This window comes from Oryzias latipes, chromosome 11, assembly GCF_002234675.1.
Source record: "Oryzias latipes chromosome 11, ASM223467v1".
Lineage (NCBI taxonomy): Eukaryota > Metazoa > Chordata > Actinopteri > Beloniformes > Adrianichthyidae > Oryzias > Oryzias latipes.
The window spans coordinates 10,245,255-10,261,493 of record NC_019869.2 but is presented as its reverse complement, the minus strand read 5'-3'; the positions used below and the strand labels follow the sequence as shown (position 1 = coordinate 10,261,493).

The 16,239-nt window shown below is 38.7% G+C and overlaps 2 protein-coding genes and 1 long non-coding RNA gene across 3 annotated transcripts in view; 2 read left to right on the top strand and 1 right to left on the bottom strand.

Moving 5' to 3' along the window:
* Window positions 1-652: 652 nt before the first annotated feature.
* On the bottom strand, window positions 653-1,477 carry LOC101175174. The gene is made up of 3 exons (XR_002291163.1): window positions 1,431-1,477; window positions 1,235-1,333; window positions 653-1,094 (listed from the first exon to the last, which is right to left on the bottom strand). It is a non-coding gene; the product is annotated as an uncharacterized LOC101175174 (long non-coding RNA).
* A 1,724-nt stretch (window positions 1,478-3,201) lies between these two features.
* Window positions 3,202-5,245, top strand: tfpi2 (tissue factor pathway inhibitor 2). The gene is made up of 5 exons (XM_004073825.3): window positions 3,202-3,337; window positions 3,485-3,655; window positions 4,234-4,413; window positions 4,495-4,668; window positions 4,939-5,245. Exons 1-5 carry the CDS (start codon window positions 3,265-3,267, stop codon window positions 5,022-5,024), a joined length of 684 nt encoding a protein of 227 aa, XP_004073873.1. The 5' UTR covers window positions 3,202-3,264; the 3' UTR covers window positions 5,025-5,245.
* A 6,557-nt stretch (window positions 5,246-11,802) lies between these two features.
* The window catches only part of calcr (calcitonin receptor), a 62,663-nt gene continuing 58,226 nt past the window's right edge, over window positions 11,803-16,239 (top strand). Inside the window, exon 1 of the mRNA XM_023959873.1 lies at window positions 11,803-12,138. The gene's annotated coding sequence lies outside the window, so the exon portion shown is untranslated. The remainder of the gene's footprint in view (window positions 12,139-16,239) is intronic.

The following is a 16,239-nucleotide window of genomic DNA, read 5'->3' as shown; positions in this document are numbered from 1 at the left end:
CCATATTTACAAATTTAGTGGTAATCTTCAGAATCATCCAGTGTAAAAAAAAATATTTGCAATTTTCGTCCTGAAATAAAATGAATTAAGTATGAGAAAAAATATCAAGACACCAAAACATGAATGAAAATGAGCTCTAGAAAGAGAAAGAGATCAAAGACCTTCATCAATCCCTGTTATAAAGAAAGTTTTAGTCAGAAACTATCAAAAAAGAATCATACAAAAATAGTGACATAATTTCACATAACACTTCAAATTATAAATATTGTAATGAGTCCATAGGCATACTTTATTTTGGCAATGAAAATTTTTAAACTTAAACGCAATTATATTTTTCCTAAAGTAGTGATCTTTGTTTCATAATTTGATTTATTTTGTCAAGATTTGCTATAAAAATGAACAAATCAGGAAAATGTTGTTGGTTCATGCAATCTCATTTACTTTATGAATCTTATAAAACAGCATCAGAAAAGACTAAATGAGAAGTTTTGAAAGGAAAAATGCAAAATAATCATACAAAAGTACCTAGTGTTTTTACTTTATGGCTTGTAAGTATAATTTTATTCAAACTCTGAGTATGCCAGCTGCTGGATTTCATTGTGTTTCTTCTACAATATTGTTTAAAAGCTCTGAAAGAATCCCAGAGACAATATAAGTTGTAAACATGCACATTTAATGAGAGTTGCTTCAGTGTGTGAGGCAAGACAGGGGTCCACTCGCTCAGGCTATGTACATCACACAAGAGGGAAGCGTTATCTTACCAAATCAAACCGTTATTTATAATACTCTTCTGAAGAATTTAATTATAAGGCTAAAAACCTGTAGAGAAAATGGGGATCATTTACATGGGAGCATGTGCAGTTTCATAAATTGTATCCAATCTAGTCATCTCCTTGCAAATCCATTTATGAAGAGGAGGGAGAATGTCCTTGGTTGCTAATCTGAGATAGGAGAAGCCCAGGTCCGTTCTAGCAGATGACACAGCCACCTTTCTCTTTGAAGGGGTTCTTCTCCTCTGAAATGCCTTTCACAAGGGTGTCCTCTTCCACTCTTTCCTGAATGTATTCCTTCATTTCCTCACAGCATTTAGATGTCTAAAGATGATGGGATAGATGCAATGAAAGTTCATGTGAAGTCATTTTTATTCACATTCTTGATATGTCGTTTTGAAAATGAAACATTTCCACCATTCGTGTTAAAAAATACAAAGCAAAAGAAAAATACAAAAACTTACCAACCACCTTTCAAGTTTAACCTCCAGTTTGAGTTGGTTTACTTCCATTAAAGCCTTGTCCTTGTCTGTGAGGTCGTCGACATTGATGACCGGCATCCTCTGTTAAAAGAGTTAACTCTTAAGAGAAAATATTCTTTGCATTTTTCAAAAGATTTCAAAGTACCTTAAATTTCACTCAAATAAAAAATGGACTTACGGTTAGTTACCGTTAGCGGTCCTTCACTAATGAAATCTTGCTGAAGAATCCCAGTCCTTTCCTTCAATCCGGGTTATAAAGTAATCCAAACAAACTGATTCTAATCTGGTAATCAGATTAATTCGGGGTACTCTGAATGATCATACCATTATCCCAAGCATGCTATCGAGGGACAGAATGAAGATGTGTGTTTGTTCTGGGTTTCTTTAAGGTTCAAACAAATCAAAAAGCCTTACATGGATTCCAAAGACCCAAACTGGATTAGTGCAATTTTGATTACATGTGTCTCCTGTCATGAACTATGGGTTCAAGCTTTGTGCTTCTCATTTCCTTACAGGTCATTTTGATAATACGGTTAATCTGTATTTAGCTTCCACCTGTCAAGGTGAAGGTGTATCATTTGTCTAAACACGACTGCATGGCACTTTTCCAGTGACATCCACTCCACTGGTTTAAACTGAAGACATTCATGAGATGTTTCAATGAGTTTGGCGAAATTAATTTTGACAACCTTCATGACCAGAGGTTGAGTATGGCTCAAAATCACACTTGAGCAAGAGAAGCGTTGCCTGAAATAAAAGTCAAAATAATTATCCATCCATTCATCTTCCTCCGCTTGTCCAGGACCGGGTCATGGGGGCAGCAGTCTAAGCAGAGATGCCCAGACTTCCCTCCCCCGAGTCACTTCCTCCAGCTCCTCTGGGGGGACCCCGAGGCGTTCCCAGACCAGCCGACAGACATAGTCTCTCCAGCGTGTCCTGGGTCTTTGCCGGGGCCTCCGCCCAGTGGGACATGCCCGGAACACCTCCCCAGGGAGGCATCCGGACTAGATGCTCGAGCCACCTCAACTGGCTCCTCTCGATGTGGAGGAGAAGCGGTTCTACTCCAAGCTCTCCATGGGTGACCGAGCTTCTCCCCTTATCTCTAAGGGAGCGCCCAGCCACCCTGTGGAGGAAGCTCATTTCAGCCGCTTGTATTGGGGACCTTGTTCTTTCGGTCATGACCCAGAGCTCAGGACCATAGGTGAGTATTGGAACGTTCCAACACTCAAAATAATTAATTTTTACGAATTAATCAGTCAAGCCTACATAAATATTATTAATAATTAATTCACATTTGAGTAAACAAAGTAAAAAAATGAAGAAAAAAACATTTAGAAATTAGTGTTTTTCTCTCAACATCCGATTTGTTGTCTTAACCATTGCAATAACTAAATACCGGTAAATAGAAATTTGGTCATTTCAAATATTTTATTTGATATTTGAATAAACTGATAAGCCCTGACCATCTTTTTTATTGCAACATTAGGGGATTTCACTGACTTGCAGAAAACAATTAGACAAACAAAAAGTAAAGCAAATAGACACTTTTGAAAGAGTTTCTTAAGTAAATATAAGCCACTATAGTCATTAGTTTAAATCAAATACCTAAAAGACGTTGTAATCCTGGCATTTCTAACCTGATAAATCATCATTTTGCCAGTAAAAAAACAAAAGACTATTTGAAAAACAGACATAAAGTATGTATCCAGTATTGGATCTCTCTCTGTGTCCTCTTCATCACCTCCATCTCCAAATTCATTAGAAACAGAACAAATGAAGTTAGTCACCCCCCACCAACATCAACACACACACAACTGTCTTCCAAAAATTACAACATAAACATGACTTTTAATGTCACTGCAGGGTGGATCAGATCGAGTAAGGAGATTCCTCGTTCAGTGGAAGTGAGTCACTGCATCCCCGCCCCTGAATGTGGCGATACCGCTGCTATAAAGCTGAAAGTGTCCGCAGGAACAGAGGAACAGCGCTCGCGGGGACTAACACGCGCAACTATGGAGTTTGGGATGTTGACGCTTTTTGCACTTTTCTCCTCGTTACCCGGCGGACTGTCTTTGGTACCTAAAGGTAGCAGTTTAACACCACTTTTCGTTGGTTTACAATGTTAAACCCCCCATAAGAACGGGTTATTTTCTACGTGTTGACCGAGGAAGAGTGACTTTGGTGCGCGTTCATGTATTACTTCTCACATCCTCGTGTCTGTTTTGACTGCAGGCGCGTGCCTTCTTCGCGTGGACGAAGGACCCTGCAGAGGACAAATCGAACGCTATTTCTACAACACGATCACGCAGAAGTGCGAGGTTTTCTACTATGGAGGCTGTCATGGCAACGCAAACAACTTCATGAGTTTCCAAAAGTGTCAGAAAACATGTTTTAGGATCCCAAGTGAGTGTTACTTGCTGAAATGCGATGATCATATTCAACTTTACAATCCAAAACTGCTGGATTTATTTATTTTAGCCAGCCCCACTTTGGGGTGCAGGGAGAAAATCGGGGTGTGCCAAGAGTTTGGGGTGTCACATCCCTCTGAGACTCTAAAATGCACAGAAAAAACATCACATCAGTTCATCTGTGCATATGTCTGTCTTCTCATCTGATCTATTTGAAGTTTTATGTTGAATGCTGAAGCTACCCTCTGCATTTACCAGGCTTGGGACAGTCACAAATAATACACTGTTTTTTTCCCTGTTTACGCTGCATTCATCTTTTTTTATGTCTATTTGTCCATCTGTCAATTTTAATGTTTTTTTTTTGTCTTTTATTCATTTTTTCTGTTTTTTTTAAAACCTGGTATTATTATTTTTTTTTAATATTATTTTTATTTCTTTAGTTAATTGTAAACTTTAATTGGCCATCACATTCTGCACTTAGTTGAATGTGTTCCTCCCTTGTATATATCCTGCCTTGGTTCATATGCATTTTATTTTATTTTTTTAAACATTTGCTTTCATGTTTCTTCACAGAGGTTCCACAAATCTGTAGGTTCCCCAAGGAGGAGGGTCACTGCCGGGCCCTCTTTCCCAGCTACTTCTTCAACATGAGCACCATGCAGTGTGAACCCTTTTCTTACGGAGGCTGCGGGGGAAACTCCAACCGCTTCAGAGATCTTACATCTTGCATGGATTTCTGCAGTCCACAAAAATGTCAGTAGGACGCCAGATCCCCCACTTTTTCTGAAAGTTTTACCTGCAGCATGCTAACCCTGCTTTTTGTGGGTTCCACAGCTGTTCCCATACTCTGTCTGGATCCTCTGGACAAAGGAAAGTGTTCAGCCTCCATGAGGCGGTTCTACTACAACAAAGCAACCAAGACGTGTGAGGAGTTTGCGTACTCAGGCTGTGGAGGGAGCAGCAACAACTTTGTGTCGCGTGAAAGCTGCGAGGACGTTTGTCTTAAAGGTAAAAACGCCGAAAGGAGCGATTTTTATATTTCACAAAAACTTTTAAACTGACAAGAACTTATTTAGTGGTTCCAATTTGGCCAAAAGGAATAAGGAGGAGACAACAGTGTAGTACGATTTCTCTATCAGGGTGGAAAGTCATCCAGTAATGATGTTATGACTAAAATAGGAGTCTGTCTCTGGGAGGAACTGTTTGCTTTACTCTGAAGTTTAACCTTCACTTAAAGTTCAACTTCAGCTAATCTGTTGTTACACTATTTCCTTTCAGGAGCCAAAAAGCACACAGGACTCAAAGGGAGGGATCGTCTCATGAAACGGAATAAAAAGACTCGCTTCATGGCCTTTCGTGGATAGAATGACGTGAAAGTGACGAGTTCTCGCTCCTTCACTGCATGCGACTGAAGAATTGAATTATTGCTGAAATGTTGACAAGGTCGTTTATGACTGTACTGATGCCTTACTTTTCATTAAAAGGGAGATTTTTTTGTGCATTATGAGGGATGTTAGTTCCTGCTAATCTAATGTTTTCACTTTTGTTTTTTTATTCATATTTTGTAAAAAAAAAAAAAAGAAAACTTTTTTCACAATAAAACAATTCAGCTTTTCCTGTGATTTCCTGCGCTAATGAGTATAGCATGACAAGGACTGCAAAGTGTGTGCATTGAAATATCAGTTATCTTATTTTTCCTTTAAAAAAGAAAAAGAAAAGCTCGTCTGGTCTCTTTCCCTTTATCTCATTCGCTCTCACCTTATCTCCAGGCAGCTCTTTGTTCCCTTCTAATGCTTTTGGCTCCCTTCCTTATCAGTTAATGCTCTCCAGCCTATTTCAGCGTAGCCTTCAACTTACATAGAAGTGATCCTAAAAGAGCATAAGGTAACCTCAGCTTCATCATTAATCTTTGGTCAAAAGGCAGTAAGATGCAGATTTTGAAAAACAAAGTGTATGTCAGGACTTTTCATAAATAGTTTCTCATAATATTTGAGAAAAAATTGAATTAATTAGAAATACAATCCAGAAAAAACACGCCTCTTAGAAATAAGTAAAAAATTCTTACCCCGTTGGGAGATTTTTTTTAAATAGGCCCAATTTCCAATGGGATGAGAATTTTTTTTTTTTTTACAAAGAATTCTTATTTTAATAAAATAATTCCGGTAACCAAGACATGTTTTTTTAAACTGAAATTATTGTTCTGTTGAAAAAAAATCTTAATGAGGCAAAACAGAAAAAAAGTTATATTTTCTTCAAAAAAGGAACTTTTTACTTTCTCAAGATTCCATTTTTGCAATGAAAGCTGAATAGAGCCACAGATGCCATCTCAACATCAAGACTACAACAAGAATTTGGCAGTTTATAGTAGTTTTGTTGGTCAAATACTTCTGTCAGATGGCTCATGAAAAGCTCTCAGCGTCCTAACACTGCTAAAGCTGAACAAAGGTTCCATCTCTCAGAATAGAAATGAAGCGCTGTGGGATTTTGCAGACAATAAATATTTATGGCTGATATCAAAGGAAACCACTCACCCACTGGGTCTGGCTAAAAATAGAAGGAAAAAGAAAAGTGCTTCTGGTTAAGCCTTCAAGGAATAGAGTTAAACCAACTCTTTGACAGCAGAATGAATGAGGCTGTCATGTTCTCAGTGTGTTTACATCCCAGCTTCTCTGAGGCCACATGGTCTGGAAGTTTCACAGATGAACAGGCAGGAACATTTTGGTTCGGCTGCTTTTAACTAAGATTATTTTGCCATTAAAAGTTTTTTCTTAAAACAACTTTTACTTTCTTTAAGATTTAGCTTTTACTGTGTAGCATGTTGACAACCGATTTTTACCCACAAGCAAAGCTTGTTTTTAGGATATACGACCAGAAACCAAATGGAAACATCACAAACGGTTGCCTAAAATAAGAAATTTTGCCTAAGTTCGAAAGCAAAACAAGAAATAATTGCTGTTGCTCCATCTTACAATTTAAATCTGCGTGCATTAATGGTTTGATGGGCAGCTTATTACAACTTTTTGATGCATTTTAATTCATTACCTCCAGTTTAGTGGCTCCTGCAGGTTAGAGCATCAACTTAGTCGAGTTGCTATTTCATCATTATTGCAAAAGATTTGCAGTTAGTGAAGGAATCCAAAGTTTTAATAGCTGCACAATATCACACAGATTAACACTTGAATGCCTTTTTTGTTAACACAATTGAGTATCAATTTAAGTCTTGTTTAAAAATGGATTATTGTATGATAATTGTGCAAGTGTGAGGTAAATGCGGGGTAGATAGCTCAGCCGCCCTCTGGTGGTAGGATTAAATACAACATCATCAGGAACCTTGAAAGGGATCTGACTTGGATTTCTGCTTAGAACATGAACAAAGTCATGCATGAAATTGCAAAATAGATAGGTATGCTATGCCATTTCATTTCCCTATAGAACGTTTCATTGCAAAAGTATGTGATCAACACATTTCTGTTATCTCTTTTGGGCACAAACCCTAATCACATCTGTTTTATCTTTGATAAATCCTTTTTGATAAATTATCGTGATGTTATATGCAAGCAGATCCAAGGCATTTAAAGATTTGGGCAGCTTTGTTTTTTCTCATGATTACTCCCTTTCCAGTAACGGAATTAGGGTTAAATTGACATTGGGCATATTTGCCTTTGCCTTCTGCCAGATTCATGGGTCCAGAGTTTCCTTTTCTGTTTAGAAATATAGTGTCCAATCATTAAAATTGTAATTTTTCCCGGAATTTAGGGTAATTTACGTTAAATATCAAATTAGTCAACATGAAAAAATGAAATATGAAAAAAGGGTTTTATTCTTTAAAAATAAAAGGTTGGCCATTTTGTTCTGAGCATTTTGAAGAAGAAAAAAGGAAAAAAAACCTGCAGCAGATGTGACCACAGGAGCTGAACACGTACCTCTATTTTCAGATTTATTTCTTCACTGTCAGTCTGTTTAAAATACAGAGCAAAAGCTGTCAGCCGCACCGACATGGCATCACAGTTTCCCCCACATTCATCACCTTATGTTCCATGAAGTGCAAAGTCTCTTCCTCGCTGGCATTAGCAGATGGTTGTGCCTTGGGATGCAGATTTAGATGATTCCACTGTTTAACACTTGTGCTATCCTAGGCACTTTAACATTGGGAGTGGGGTCATCTAGACCCACTAGACAGTGCTCTGAACCTTTTTTCTTCAATGATTTGTGATCTTCACTGGTGTCCATGGATTACATGAAATCTTTCCACCTTTATCCACCTTTGTCATGGTAGGGAGAACACGTCAATGTAAGGGTGGGGTCATCAAAGATAGCACAAGGGGTAAAAAAGGTTTATATAAGAAAAATTATCATTTGTGGCAATTTGCATTTAATTATTTAGCTAAGTCAAACGTTTTAGGTGTTTGTGAGAGCTTTCGCAGCTAAAATCCACCATCTGGTTTCCAGTGAAATGCCAGCAGAAAGGGATGGGGGAGAGTTGTATGTGGACGTTTAAAAAAGGCAAACACTGGTCTCCTGCTGTTCTCCCTGCTGTGGGTGGGCTGTGCTGCACAAAATGAATTTTTGAGAGGAATTTCTACCTTTCAGAAAAAGGGTCTGAGACCTATCTCAGGCAAAAAATAACTGAAAAAATAAACGAATATTTCACCGGATTACAGTTTTGTATGCAAGCCCTTACAGTAACAGCTGGGCTTTTGTTGGTGGAGAATAGCATCTCTTTTGCAGCAGATGACTCAGGGGCTCTAAATAACTTAGACTCTTCCACTCTACAGCAAATGTGTCACAATCTGTTTCCAGCAAGGGTCAGGAAGATTAAAAATGATTTTAGCCGGAAGGAGAAAATACAGTTGCCCAATTCCCCCCCAAGTCAAGTCAAGTGATAATTTGTCCCTTTTCCTGGCAGAGCTAAAAAGAATTGAAAAAGGAAGGAAAAAAAGAAATGATTTTAATCTGAGCAGGTGGCTCTTTTCCCTCTTTGCCTGTGTGCTTCAATTACCAACTTCCCGAAAGTCAAAGACTTTAAAGTGAGCTTAGGTGCTGGAGTTCTCTGCAGACTCAGCAACTAAACGCATGAGCGTGACTACATTTTCTGCCTAATAATTCCTTCTTTTTACATTAAGCACAGCTGACAAACTGGAGACTCAAAAGAGAGACCAAGAGTAGAGAAGTAAGTATTGTTATTAAGCAGAGTTAGTCATTTCTTATACAAAACAGTATATAAAAAAGACCCATTTTGGTGGTATGATTTAGAAAAAAAAACGTATGTATAAAAAAATGGTGGTAATGAAACTGACGAAAATGATTTTGCTTGGATATGAGGCCAACAAAAGCAGGTAGAGTTAATAAAAATTGTGAATAAGTCAGATCCCCACTGCAGGAGACAGACAGAGTAAACCACCATGTTAACTTTTAAAGTTAAAATGCAAATCACAACTAAAGCACCAAGATGGGAGAAAATGGAAAGAAGCACATGGATTTTTATGTCAGACTTTGCAGGATAACTCAAAGTCAGTCTCCTTCATCAAATTCCTGACTTTAGAAATCTGAATTCAAACCTGAACTGATTAAAATTAAGATATTTTCCAGTGTTAGCCGGATCCTCATGTCAATACCTGACCTGACAGCAAAACAAAATCCATTAGAAACTCCTAACTGTGGTTTTTATTCCACTTGGGGGCACTAGAAACAAGCTGCAAAGTTTTTAATTCTATTACTTGTAAGGTTTAAAGATTCCAATAAATTACTTAAAAACATAAAACTGCAATAACTTTGGATTATTAACAGTCTTTTGTTTATTTAAAACAGGTAAAATACAAATCCACTGCAGTCATTCTACTTCAATTTAGATTTTTTTAAAATTATTTATTTATAATAAAAAACTCCAAAGCATATTTTATGCAATATGCTTTATCAAGCGGGGAGCTCAGTTTTGCTCAAAGTATCCTTCCGCTAAAGCATTCCTTTGGTCACAAAATCTTTAATGGAGTAGACAGACTTTAACAAGTCCAACCAACGCTTTCAGCTTCCCATTCTTTTTTTTTTTTGCAGCTTCTGAGGCCTAAAAGTGGGTTCCCTCATGCACAACGCAATGTAAGGATGTTTCCTTTATTTTTAAATGAAGCATTGACTCTGGCACCGAGTCCACAGGGTCTTTATTTTCACATCATTATCCTCTAGGTTCAGAGCACGGTGGGTCCTGTGAAAAAGGCGTCTCTCCAGCTCCATTTTCCCTCATTCATTCTTCACCATCCATCATCAGCACAGCTGACAGGATTCTCTGCTGGGTGAGCTTTCTTCGTGGAAGTGTCCACTAACCGCAGCTCAGTCGCCAGCCCACCATCCATGTGAATCAGGGAAAGAGGGCATTCTGCCAGGACAGATTTCTTGTACAGTGCTGAGTTTTTAGTGCACTTTGGGGGGAAAAAGCAGGAGGACATTTCAGAGGAAGCAAAATGTGCTTCCTCTAAACCAACAAGCTCAAGTTAGGGTTAGGAATGGCTGCAGCAAACCTACATGAAAGTGCAAGCAAGCAAATAACATGTGGCAGCCAAGGAGAAGATTATTAACATTCCCAAGTAGATTGTGTTTGTCCACTCCTCTCCTCTAGGTGCCTGTCCTGTCTTCACTGCAAGTTTGAACACCTCTTGTTTTTGGGAGATGGCATGGCTTTGGACACGAGAGCTCATGATGACAAAATGTGTTATAAAGATGCAACGCCAAGCCCGCCGAAACGTTGCGGGTGTGTTTTTGCCTGCGTGAACATGGGCGGGATGAAGAGCGATGACTGTCAAATCCAGAGTGACAGAGAATCTGGGAGAAACAGCTGTTTGTGTTGGAATTAAGAATGAAAAAACAAAGTTACAGAATAAAAGACAACAACAGGAGCTTCCTGTGGAGCTGGTTCCCCATAGGTCTTCTGTTTCTAGCATCCCGCTTGCTAAAAGTCAAACCATGACGCCAAAAACAAAGTTAGAAAGGCTTTGAAAGGGAAGGTCCATTTTTTTAGGAATACTCATTAAAATACACCTAAAGATCCATAGTAATAACCCCTTGATGCCTGAATTTATTTCCAGCAAAAGAAATCACTTGTGTTTTTGCTTTCAAGTAGCTGGTAAATTTGGAGCAGAAATGACTTGATGCATATTTTCCTCAATAAGCATTAAGGGGTTAAAAAATCAATTCTGTTGGGTTGGTTGATTGGTCTCCATCAGTTGGGTGAAACCTTCTACTAACAGGAGTTATTAATTTGGTTGCCTAAGCCTAACAAAAAGACTTTCTTTAACATTGACCACAAACACCAAAGGACTATGGGATTTTTTTCCTAAAAAGAGAGAGATGAAACGATGAAATTAAAACATTACTATTGATATTCATTTGATTCTATGTTAAAAAAAATCAAATACCATGCCTGAATACTGATTACAAAGTGCAAAAATTGCCAATGTGCTGCAATTTTTCATTTTGTATTCTATACCTCCTTCATTCTCCTGGGGTTTCAAAAAAATCTGCTGGAGTTAACCCAACTATTATGAGGAGGAAGCCAGAAAACTGAAGACATCACACAGTAGAAGCGCAGCATGCATGAAGCAGAGCAGCGCAGCATCCAGTCACCAATGGGAACATTTGCACATATGATACCAAAACTGCCAGCAAAGTTGAAGATTCATCAACGAATAAAATAATCCAATTAAAAAAAAGACAAAAATCAGACAGAAAATGACCTGTAATGTAACAGCCTCATTGCTTTACCCATGATAAGGCACAATTTTTAAGTTTGAATCCAAATTAGACAAGAAAATAAACAGATTATCTGATAATCATTTATATATATTTTAGAATTTTCACTTAGAGCGTGTTAACTAACTGGCACAGCAAAAAGTGAAATTGCTTGTGCTGCTTGAATGTTCTTAATAAAAGACAACATATAACCTGCAGATAACACAAAACATCAACTATAATTTCATAAGGAACAAATGTGAATCCTCATTTATATGTAAAGTGTTTTCAAAATAGGAACACTGTATCCAGACAACCACCCAATCCGCTGTGAAGAGGTTTCTCACCCTTGTGTGTGTGTGTCAGCCCCCACCTCCCTGAACACGCACATACACGCACACAGCAGAGGTTAGTCGAGGAGGGGCTCCACACTCCGCTGCCTGGACCGCGTAAAGCGGAGTCTGCCCGATGATCTTGGATTACGCGCAGTCAACTGTCAGAGCGCGCACCGGCTGCAGCTCCCTGCCGCGCATCAACTTCTTCCAGACCCGTTTAAAATCCGTAAAAAAGATGGAAACGTGCGCGAACTCGCCTCTATAGTTGTTATTTTTAATTACTGTTTGACTGTGGCTTTATTTTACCTGGATGCAAAAGGAAAAGTTTGTGTCGACGCTGCGTTAAAGAGGAGCACAGGAGCTGGAAAGACTCTTTCTCCTCCTCGTCTATAACCCTTTAAAGGAGCTGCATCCTCTCAAATCTGTAAGTCGTGGTCTTTGCTTTTTCCTTTTTCCTCTCTAAATTTTCGTTGTTTCAGAATCTTGCATAGAAAACGTGACCAGATCATTATGCAAATAGGTGAAGATTTGGGATTTGCAAGTCAAAACTCCCCATTTTGGCATCTTAAAATGTCGCCACTGGGGAAAAGAAACCTGCGGGGATTTGTTCAGCCAGTTGATGCCAAAAGAGCTGATTAGATTTGTTTCCATAAATGTATATTTTAAAATATATCATTTATTATAATTATTTGCAAAAAAAATGTATTTGAAAACATTTAGAGATGATCAAATTATTGATACTCATTTGCTTCTGTGGCTCTGTAAATGATTGAATATCTAATTTTCAGGGATATAACTGATGATTTATGGCAACAACTATAATCAGTAATGTTGGCTTCTTCTGAAAAAATCCTGATTGACAGGGGATATAATTGAGATTAATGCCCAGAAATACCACAAAGTCTGCTATGATGGAGCCCCTTTTCCCCTCCAAATTAAAGCTAATTTAATTGGGGAAATGGTAACATTTAGGCACAAACTGTGCAGACATGAGAATTTGTCTCCATCGACACAGCAGGCGAAGATCAGGATTATTTTGACCTAAATGACCTAAAGGAAAATGGAAAAAGTGGCAAATACACTTCATAGTCTAAATGCTGACTTTATCCATGTCACACAGGTCAGATTAATCTGTGTACATATATTCTATGTACACTGGACTGTTGATCTTAAGCCTTTTTTTCACACAAAAAATACTAAGATGTCCTTTTTTTTGAGTTAAACCACATTTCTGGAGCTCCATGTCAATTTTCAAAGAAAACTCATAGATGGAGGAAAAAAAGAAATTCCTTCATGGATCCATCTGCCACAATCTGGAAACAAATCAATTCAAAAATGTATCTAAATGTTGACCTTTTTCCGTCTCCAAGCAATAGCAGAATTGAACTGTGAAAGATGTCTGCAGCTATGTTGGGATTCTTCTTTCGGGGATTCCTTTTGGGTTTATATAACCGTGTTTGGAGTAATAGCCCATGTCATCGGGGGCTTTTATTAGAGGCTTAAGTGGCATCAGCGAGCTAATATGCCTGCAAGCAACAGCAGCTCCCCCCTGTACATATAGAACTCTGATATATACACATTCCACGCAATGAAGAGGACGACAAGAATAGCAACAAACATAATCGAGCTGTCAGAGGAGGCAAGAGATTCAGAAACAGCCCACGATGAGAGAGGGAGCTGGGAGGGAGGGGATCTGAGCAGGAAGGCAGGCCCACATATGTAAGGTGACTGGGTCTGCTTGCAACGTGTCGAGCTGCTTCCTGAGTCTCCAAGATTAATTTATCATTAATTGCAAGTGTTGTGATTGGCTAGGGGTCGATCTGTCAAGGAGCAGAACCGAGTGGCTATTCATGGTCAGAAGCGAGAGGTCTGTCAGAGGGAGTCCTCTAAAACGCCAGAAAATCTGCCAGATGTGGGTTTGAACTTGCAGAGATGAGGAACAGATGTTTCATAATCATATGCAAAAGATAGATCAATAGCATTGCAAGCTCTTGGACGATTTATTTCTCACTCATTTGTGAATTTGTGGCATTTGGGTCAGCCATCGTGGGAAAACGCTGTGTGTTTGCGGCCGTACACATTATGCACGCCGTTCCTGCTTCCTCCCATGTCCATATTACCTACACGTACAAATGCTTGGCAATAAAAATGAAAGGCGTCTCTCGGGGAAGTTATTACACCTCCACTGCCTGTTTTCATCCCTCTGTATTAACCCAAGTTCATTTTCATGTTCCTGAGAATGCTGTGGATGTCACTCGGCACAGACAGGAGTCTGCTCAATTTACATAGCAGGGCCTTTTATAATGCTTTATTACCAAATCACAGCATGGAAAAAAAATCATGATTAACATCAGTCAAGAATTGTTCATTTTCAGAAAAATCCTCTCGCGCAGTTGAAAGACATTTTTTCTGTCGTGCAATTAATTTCTCCCATTGGTAGTTTTCAAACGTTTGAAGTGGGGGGGCCAGTCTCTTGATTCAAGCTACTAAAAGGTCACCCAGCGTCCCATGTTAGCAGCCCATGCATCAGGCTGAGACAGATCCAAGGGTGTGGTTTAACCTTTCCCTCTGCATAGTAAGTGTGACGGGGTGACAAATATGTCCCGCAGCAGCACACAGCTGGATCTGAGGGAAGCGACAGTCTTCATTTCACAACGATTGTATATAGTCAACTTAAAGACCCAATCCGGTCATCGTTTGATCTATTGTAGAAGCGTTCCCAGTTGTTTTTTTAATTATGATAATGCCGTTTTTAGCCAGAATCAAAGAACTTCTGTCGTTTTCTAGAACATAGTTTCTGTAGAGCGGCAGTAGTTTGTTAGAAATTCTGTATTTGAACGGAGCAACCCTGCCCCACTCCCCATCACCCTTAACTAAGAGCTCTCGTTTTACACACTCTACCTGTAGCTTACAAGTAATACTCAGAAATCCCATTTTAAGCTTAATAATCTTCATATAATTATGCTTTCCATTATCAGGAAAATGCCAAAAGAACATGTTAGAATAAAACAAAAAAACAATTTTCACCAGAGTGGGTCTTTGACTGAAACTAAATGGTTGCAAAAAACGTTTTGTAATGGGTGCAGCCCAACTGCAGCTGCTCTGTGCAACTTTAAACATTTTTTACGTCACTCTACCTAATAGTTATTTCGCACAGATAAAAAATAAAAGCCACATTTATGCGTTTCACTCATCTCCGATCTGTAAAGCAGTCCGTGAAGAATCGGCTGAATGAACACGTGAAGGATTGAAATAACAAACTGGATACCACAAGAAACAAAAGAAAGAAAAATAATTCGACACAGCTTTGCTGTTGCTTGATTTGCTATCAAAAGATTCTAGAGAAGAAGTTTTGACAAGCAGGAAGAGACGAGGCTTTGTGTTTGTGGGGAGATCACATTGACCCGTGATTATTCTGTTTTTCATTTAAATTGAAGCCCAGATGGTCTGGATGCTGCAAGTGCACAGTGGGTGGTCAATCACACTTCTCCAATTTATTGAATGTGGGGCGGTGGATTTAGAGTTGCTTTCTATCACACATTTACCTTCAGCTACAAAGAAGAAAAAAATGACTTCACAGGCTTGATGCCATAATTAGTAATTTGTCAGAATAAAGGAAAATAACCTTTCCTGGGCCTGAAATAACTTAAAGATGTTAATCTCAACTGAATGGTGATCAAAGCTTCTGTTCAGGTGTCAAATTGAGCTTCTACACTTCCACAACTGAACAACAAGAAAGCTGAAAATCCTGCCAAAGGCTCAGAACTTCTTCTTTGCTGCCCTGATGGGAGGAAATGTGCTTCTAGCAGCACTTCACAATTACTTTAGCCTCTTAGTATGAACATTTAGAAACCCCAGAGTCAGAGTTAAAGCACACAGGTGATCAGTTCTTTTCACAGTAAATGATAGTTACATATGAGTTGCTATGGTTTCCTATGTTCAAGCAACTCGTTTTAATATTATTTTATGCATACCATATTTAGCTGAATATCTTCGCCTTCTGTGCCTGTTTGTTTTCTTTTGCTAGTGTCATAGCTGTGTCCTTTCACACTTTGCTTCTTTATTGTATGTCAGTGACTGGCACCCCGGCCTGCCTTGACTTGTTTGGTTTAATTTCCCCCTGTTCTGCTTTCCCTTGTCCTCATTTATGACCTTTTTACTCTTCATCCTCACCGCTGACTGTGTCCTGTCTTTTCCCCATTCTTCTTCTCCGTCCTGCTTCCCTAGTTTCATCCAAATCCTTTCCCCTTTTCGTTTCTGCATGTGAATGAAAAAAACACCCCCAGAGGAGCTCAGTGTCAACCAGCTGTCATTAAAGGAAACTTGCAATCACACATTATAGGGTGTCCGACAAATGACAAAATGTCGAAAAGTTTTCATTAAAAACATGAGTGTTTACAGTTAGAAACTAAAACCCAACCACAACATCTGAGGCGTTAAAAATAATTTTGAAGTCATGCAGGTTTTAACTTATTTTTTCTTCTTCTTCTCCAGTTTTGACAATTTAAAAAACAGAATTACGTTG

What these genes read in the sequence shown, in the direction of transcription:
- tfpi2 (XM_004073825.3), top strand. Translation starts at nt 3,265, where the DNA reads ATGGAGTTTGGGATGTTGACGCTTTTTGCACTTTTCTCCTCGTTACCC. An exon ending in ACTGTCTTTGGTACCTAAAG is followed by an intron (nt 3,338 to 3,484) that starts GTAGCAGTTTAA and finishes TTTTGACTGCAG; the next exon opens with GCGCGTGCCTTCTTCGCGTG. An exon ending in CGAGGACGTTTGTCTTAAAG is followed by an intron (nt 4,669 to 4,938) that starts GTAAAAACGCCG and finishes ATTTCCTTTCAG; the next exon opens with GAGCCAAAAAGCACACAGGA.